The 6,905-nt window shown below is 37.7% G+C and overlaps 2 protein-coding genes across 3 annotated transcripts; one reads left to right on the top strand and one right to left on the bottom strand.

Annotated features, from left to right (window-relative positions):
* The first annotated feature begins 292 nt into the window (after nt 1-292).
* Nucleotides 293-3,648, top strand: LOC107909920 (putative receptor-like protein kinase At4g00960). Its single transcript, XM_016837628.2, has 8 exons — nt 293-665; nt 811-1,383; nt 1,460-1,594; nt 1,831-1,946; nt 2,119-2,329; nt 2,540-2,777; nt 2,923-3,073; nt 3,158-3,648. The coding sequence occupies exons 1-8, from the start codon at nt 572-574 to the stop codon at nt 3,488-3,490; spliced, it is 1,851 nt and encodes a 616-aa protein (XP_016693117.1). The 5' UTR covers nt 293-571; the 3' UTR covers nt 3,491-3,648.
* Nucleotides 3,586-6,389, bottom strand: LOC107909882 (putative receptor-like protein kinase At4g00960). Of its 2 annotated transcripts, none has more exons than XM_016837584.2 (6): nt 5,293-6,389; nt 5,055-5,176; nt 4,752-4,962; nt 4,363-4,600; nt 4,088-4,238; nt 3,586-4,008 (listed from the first exon to the last, which is right to left on the bottom strand). In XM_016837584.2, the coding sequence occupies exons 1-6, from the start codon at nt 6,239-6,241 to the stop codon at nt 3,679-3,681; spliced, it is 2,001 nt and encodes a 666-aa protein (XP_016693073.1). In that variant the 5' UTR covers nt 6,242-6,389; the 3' UTR covers nt 3,586-3,678. The 2 variants fall into 2 exon arrangements, with proteins under 2 accessions (XP_016693073.1, XP_016693072.1); XM_016837583.2 differs by having other exon boundaries at nt 4,674-4,962; nt 5,293-6,353.
* Between the last annotated feature and the right edge of the window lie 516 nt (nt 6,390-6,905).

Here is a 6,905-nt window from a genome sequence, read left to right as displayed (position 1 = left end):
ATTGACTTTGATGCCAGCCATCGGAATGCCAGTATCGCTCGACACTATAGATTTCATGTAATTTTCATTATAGTTTTTCGACCTGGGTTATTTTCATAAATATTTATATTTTTTGAATTATTTAAGTAAAAAAGCCCAGCACTAATTAGCCCAACAAGAGTAATTACTCTAAAGAAGCAAATGAAACTTGGAAAGGAAGTGGGAACTGTGGCAAAATACGTACCACAGAAAACGAGTTTGTATGTTCAAAACTGACAAAACCATCCAATTCAACATATATGATTTTTCATTATGTTTGCATTATTTTCAATGAATTAAGCGAAATTCTTTTCCGAAATTTTGTTTGATAGGTAGACATTGACTTGGATTAGTCAAAAAGATAACCCGAAAACCAAGCTTCCTAGCATGGATTGAATCTTTTTGCTTTAATGGGGGCTGTTGAATCTTTCTCCCACTCCAGGCAAGGAAACCAAAGCACAAATACTCCCATCTCTGTCGAAACATATCTGGAATACTAAGTTCCCACTTCTTTTTTCTCGATTTTGGTTCCTTGAAATTATAGAATCTCAAAATGTGGATTAAACTTAAAGCTCTTTCTTCAATTCTCTCCCATCTGCTTCTCGGCATTGCTCTCGTTGACGCTAACCTACGATGCTATGACACTGGTAATTTCACCCTTAATAGTACATATGGCAAAAACAGAGACCTTATTCTCGCTTCTCTCCTACCTAATGTCTCTGAAAATGGTGGTTTCTTTACTGCCAGTATCGGCCAAAATTCCAACAAAATTTACGCTCTTGGTATGTGCAGAGGAGACTACTCCAAACGGTTGTTATACATGTCTCAATGCCTCAATCCAGGATCTCATAGCTAGCTGTCCCAACAGAAAAGAAGCCCTTTCATGGGGAGGTGATCCTCCTTGTCTTGCACGCTATGCAAATCGCCCCTTTTTCGGAATCCTGGAACTACAACCCACTGATTCAGGCTATAATACGGCGGACATCACTTCCAACTTAACTCAATTTGATACTATTTGGGAGAGTTTGATGGACAGAGTGGTGAGCAAGGCTTCCAGCGGGTCTTCTACTAAGTATGCAACCGGGGAAGCAGATTTTACAGCATTCCAAACGATACATGCACTTATGCAGTGCACTCCAGATTTATCACACAAGGATTGTGATTCCTGCCTAAGGCAATCCGTGAGTTACTATGAAAGCTGTTGCCGTGGAAAGCAGGGAGGTTATGTTCAGAAGCCTAACTGTTGGTTCAGATGGGATTTGTGTCCTTTCTATACACGCAATGCTTCTACTGCTGCATCCTTATCTCCTCCACCCTCTCCTGCTAGTCCTCCGCCACTGTCAGTGAACTCTACAAGAAAAAAAGGTAACTACCGATCTGCTAGATGGCATGCTGGTTTCAGGAAGACATTGATGTAAATGAAAAGTTGTTGCTTGTGCAGGGGACGGAGGCAGCCATTCATCCCATACCATTGCCATTATAATTGTTCCAATAGTCATCTTGGTGGCAGTACTTATCATACTTGCAGTTGCTGTTCTCCTTAAAAGGATAAAAAAAACAAAGAGGGATGATCAAAGTAAGTTGGTCTTTGATTTTCTTTTCTATAGTCCTAACTTGACTACTTCGCAAAAAATCGACCCCTTGCCATGTTTATGCATTGTTTCATACTTCTTTAGAAACCATATACCGAGTATGTAAATCTAGAAACAAAAAAAGAAAAAAAAATCAAGACGTGGTTAGCATTAAGTAGCTTTGATGCTTTCCTCTCCTATTCATTTGTTATAACTTAATTGATTCTTTGTTATGCTGCAGATAACAAGACCCATGGGGAAGCATTGCAGTTTGACTTTAATGCTGTAAGAGTTGCAACAGACAACTTCTCAGACGCCAACTTGCTTGGACGAGGGGGATTTGGTTCTGTTTATAAGGTAATTCATGATTTGGCCTCTGAAAATTTCCAATATCTCAATGAAGGGAAAAAAAAAATAGAGAACGATTGAATTTATGAAATTGAAGCCTCCAGTTTGATGGCTTCCAACAAATACTAGGAAATAAACTTTGGTGTTTTCCATCATTCTTCTTTGTTCCAAATACCACCAGGGTCAGCTTGAAGACGGACGAAAAGTAGCTGTAAAGAGGCTGTCTGAAAGTTCGGGACAAGGAGAACAAGAATTCAAGAATGAAGTGATGTTATTGGCAAAGCTTCAACACAGGAATTTGGTTAGGCTTCTTGGTTTAAGCTTTGAACAAAAGGAAAGGATTCTCATCTACGAGTTTCTGCCTAACTCAAGCCTTGATAACTTTATATTCGGTGGGATATCGATCCTTTCAAACTATACCTATTGAATTCTTGTTGATTTATTAGGTTGCGTGTCTTGGCAGAATACAGTTCAAGTTGTGTTATATTGGTGAAAAGTTTCAGAACTCTGATTTTTACTATTCTGTTCATGACTAATCACGAGTATAAACATTTTGAATTCTGAATATGCATTTAAGTCCTAGAAATTTTCTAATTTTGTAGATCCAGTAAAGTGTTTAATTCTAAATTGGGAGAAGAGGTACAAAATTATAGAGGGAATAGCTAAGGGACTTCTTTATCTTCATGAAGATTCTCAATACCGAATTATCCATCGCGACTTAAAACCAGCTAACATATTGTTAGATGAAGAGATGAATCCTAAAATCTCAGATTTTGGAATGGCGAAATTGTTTACGGTTGATCAAACTCGAGCTGACACAAGCAAAGTCGTTGGGACCTAGTAAGTATTAAGAAGGATCTGTTTGTGTATGTTATTTGTTAACTTTGTGATATCTAAAACTCAAAGATCCTAAGCATTAGCACTTCTTCTAGAGGATGTTTTAGCTACCATTTAAATTCATTCATTAAGATTTATTTATCTACAGTGGATACATGGCTCCTGAGTATGCATGGCATGGACAATATTCAGTTAAATCCGATGTTTACAGCTTTGGAGTATTGGTTTTGGAAATCATTAGTGGTAAAAAAATCAGTAGCTTCTCCAACCAAGAAGTGGGCGACTCTCTTCTAACCCATGTAAGCTGCATACTGTGGTTATCGTATTACTGGATTAGAATTTGCTAAAACACAATGTAAGTTCACATTCCTCGAGTTTTGCAGGCATGGAGAAACTGGAGAGAAGGAACTCCTTTGGAAGTAGTAGATCCAATCCTGAGGGATGGCTCCAGAAGTGAAATAATGAGATGTATCCATCTTGGGTTGCTTTGTGTTCAAGACAATATTGATTCTAGACCAACCATGGCCTCTGTCGTTCTCATGCTTAGTAGCTATTCCATATCACTGCCAGTGCCATCAAGACCTGCATTTTCCATGCATTCCACCATGGAGACAGAAACGAAGTCTCAGTCATCATCACTCTCCAATCAATCTAAACGAGAAAACATTCAAGTGTCAGTCAACGAGGCTTCAATTTCTGAACTAGATCCTCGGTGAAGTTCGAAGATGGTACCTAGTACTTGCATTGCTTAGTTTCTGTATCTTTGTCTAGATACTCAATTCTTCTTTGGTATAAATAAAAGCAGTAATAATTAAAAAAGAAGCTTCAAATTAGAACCTTTCCATAGAATTAATGGAAGAACAGTTTATTTCAATTTTCTTTTCAAAAGAATGGACTCAACTTGCTACCGAGGGTAAAATTCGGTGATAGATACATCATTTGTTGAGCACTGGAACTTCCTTGTTGATCGATCCAATCCCATCTCTTCTCCTGAGGTGCTTCCTCTTGTCTTTGTTCCGAAAAAGAAGGCAGGGTGTTGCGGTGGTGGTAAAGTAATATCAGAACTGCTAAGCATGGGAACAATTCTAGCCATCGTCGGCCTTGACTTTGGATTTTGTTGGACGCACAGCAAACCAATCTGAATGCACCTAATGACTTCATCACTCACATAAGAATCTCTTAAAGTCGGATCCATTATCTCCAGCGGCCTCCTCTCTGTCCAATATCTCCAAGCCTGTAATGATCTCAACATTGGTCCTTTATCACTTCATAGGAAATTATATGATGAAATTGAAATTTCATGTTGGACCTACATAGCTCAGAAGGCTCTCAGCACTTTCAGGATTATAGAAACTGGAGTTCGTTTTGCCACCAACAATTTCAAGTGTCAACACGCCATAGCTATACACATCGGATTTGAAAGAGAATATCCCATGCACTGCATATTCTGGAGCAATATAACCACTAAGATGAGGGTATTTGTTAGTATGCTTATGTTGACTAAAACAGGAAATTTTATGGAATTTTCCCGAAACATAGACCTTATTTATCAGTTGTTGAAATAAAGATTATGGGATGGGAAACTTACTATGTCCCAACAATCTTCTTGGTATATTCGAGGTTGTGGTTTTCTTCAACAATTCTAGCCATTCCAAAATCTGATATTTTGGGATTCATATCCTCATCCAACAAGATATTGCTTGGTTTGAGATCACGATGTACAATCTTGAGCCTTGAATCTGTATGAAGATATAGAAGTCCACGAGCGGTTCCTTTAACTATCTTGAGACGTGTTGGCCAATCTAATTGTTTCTGCTTCTCAGTATCTGCATACAAGACGGCATCAAGACTATGGAACTGACAGAATCTAGATCAAATGTTGTTCAAAATAAGAAATACCAATGTCCATAAGTAACAGTTTAATCCATAACATATATGTATCTTTTGGTGAAAGCTTTAAGTTGAAGAGGGGCAGACCAAAGAGGAAACAGTCTAGGCTTTTGTTGGGGACAAACTCATAGATGAGCATCCTCTCTTCTCTTTCAACGCAAAATCCCAACAGCCTCACAAGATTCCGGTGCTGAAGCTTGGCTACCAACGCAACCTCATTCTTGAATTCCTCTGCACCTTGTTTAGAACTTCTTGATAGCCTTTTCACTGCAATTTGTTGTCCATTTGCAAGTGTACCCTGATTGAATACCACAGGCATTCCTCAATAGTCCAAATTGCTGTATGGTTAATGGATTTAGACAAATCTACAATTGTACTACCAACTTGTACCTTATACACACTGCCAAATCCACCCACACCAATCATGTTTGCGTCAGAGAAATTGTCTGTAGCTGCTTCAATAGTGCTCATGTCATATTGTAAAGAATTCATGGTTCTAGCCTTGCTTTTATCTACAGACGATTGATATGACATTAATTACAGGGTAATTTTATATGAAAAAAAAAATAGAAAAAGCAAATATGAATTGTTAACCATATGCTAACATATAAGACAACGGCCACAGTACCCTTCTGGTCCTTTAGCAAATAGGGTTTCATCCTTGCTTTCCTTCTTAGAATGCAATAACAAAATGTTGACAAAAGCACTAAGAAACCAACCGTTGGAACAATAATGTAAATAATTGTCTGTGATGAGCTCTTCCCTTTCCCTGAATCTCCTGGCGGCAGAGGAGATGGCTTGGACCTGGATACTTCCCCTGCAGTTTTGTTATAAAATGGGGTTAATCCATATTGAACATTGCAGCTAGGCAGCAATGAACTTGCTCGAGTTGCTTTCTCTTTTTGACGACAACAATCTGAGAATTCTGTAATAGCACTCTCAAGACATAAATTGCAAGCCACGTCGGAAATATCCGGCGTGCACTGTGCAAGGCTGTACAGCTTTTGAGACCCGCTAAGATTCGCCTCTTTGGTCGCAAACTTTTTAGCACCCATTGGAGCATCGGCTGCCTCGCTCGCTACATCTTTCACCAAAGACGCCACTATGTCAACGAAGTCTTCCTCTTCCGTAAAAGTGTCGTTATCCCATACAGTCCCACCAGGCCTGGTTTCCATCGTCGAAAAGATAGATTCATTCGAGTAACGTAGCATGCATTTATCGTACCAAATCACAGAGTTTTTCTCCACGGGACAAAGACTAGTAGCATTCCTGGCAGCTGCAGCCACACAGTCTCGGCAAACATCCGGTGTAACATCCCCTCGACAAAGGAAGAGACCGTAGATTCTGTCGGGTGGTTGTTGCCCCACCGTGGTGTTGTAGAAACCGTCGATCCGGTGGGCGTTGGAGGTAAGAGAAGAGAGGAGGAGATTGAGATTGGTTCCATAAGTGCTGTTTGTTGTGAAAGTGGTATCTTTGTCATAACAGAACTTGTATAAGAAACTTGGGTTGGCTTCGGCTGCGAGATCAAAGATGTAAAAAAACAAAAGCACAGAGGAAATGAGGTTGAAGGAAGGCATCAATCACGATCAAAGCTTTCTTCTTAGTTTGAAGATGGGGTGAAGGCGATTCAGCTATTTTGATTGACATTTCTGTTTCTTCTTTCTCATTTTCCCAAGTTTAGATTTTAATAATCCATTGTGGACGAAAGTCAAAATGGTTAAGATAACCTTACCTTGGGTTTACAGAGAGTTTTAAGTATATACTAATTCAAAGCAAAGCAATGAGTATTAAAGTTGTTTATGATAAAAGGATAATTTATTTGTAATTTTTATTTAAATTTGATTTGAATAAATTCTTTTAATTTAAATAAATTAATAATTTAGGTACAAGAACTGATTATCTTATCTATAAAAATAATATCAATGATATGATTATCTTATGTTGAAAATTATTATTTTATAGGTAAACTATAAAAATACCAGCCAACAATACTTTTTGTTTTATTTTAATCACCTAACTATTAATTTTTTATTTAATTACTAAATTTTTCGAAATTAAATATTTCAATCCTTCTAACATGATGTGAGGTTTTCTTTATTGGTCTAGTAACAAAATTAGCCTTATAATATTTACACATTCTATCAATTTGATCCAAAATATAAAAAAAATCAACAAATTTAGCCTTCAATATTTACAAAATTTCATTTTAGTTCTAATTTTAAAAAATAAATAAATTTTTTG

The sequence above is a fragment of the Gossypium hirsutum genome, chromosome D02 (assembly GCF_007990345.1).
Source record: "Gossypium hirsutum isolate 1008001.06 chromosome D02, Gossypium_hirsutum_v2.1, whole genome shotgun sequence".
NCBI lineage: Eukaryota > Viridiplantae > Streptophyta > Magnoliopsida > Malvales > Malvaceae > Gossypium > Gossypium hirsutum.
This window is presented reverse-complemented; position numbering and strand designations above follow the sequence as displayed.

Bases quoted from the DNA above. Each gene is read 5' to 3' on its own strand.
- LOC107909882 (XM_016837583.2), bottom strand. From the start codon at position 6,241: ATGCCTTCCTTCAACCTCATTTCCTCTGTGCTTTTGTTTTTTTACATC. The intron at 5,177-5,292 runs GTACTGTGGCCG...AATCGTCTGTAG, and splicing joins TTTGCTAAAGGACCAGAAGG to ATAAAAGCAAGGCTAGAACC. The intron at 4,601-4,673 runs GTATTTCTTATT...TCTTGTATGCAG, and splicing joins ACTGTTACTTATGGACATTG to ATACTGAGAAGCAGAAACAA.
- LOC107909920 (XM_016837628.2), top strand. From the start codon at position 572: ATGTGGATTAAACTTAAAGCTCTTTCTTCAATTCTCTCCCATCTGCTT. The intron at 1,384-1,459 runs GTAACTACCGAT...TTGCTTGTGCAG, and splicing joins GAACTCTACAAGAAAAAAAG to GGGACGGAGGCAGCCATTCA. The intron at 3,074-3,157 runs GTAAGCTGCATA...CGAGTTTTGCAG, and splicing joins GCGACTCTCTTCTAACCCAT to GCATGGAGAAACTGGAGAGA.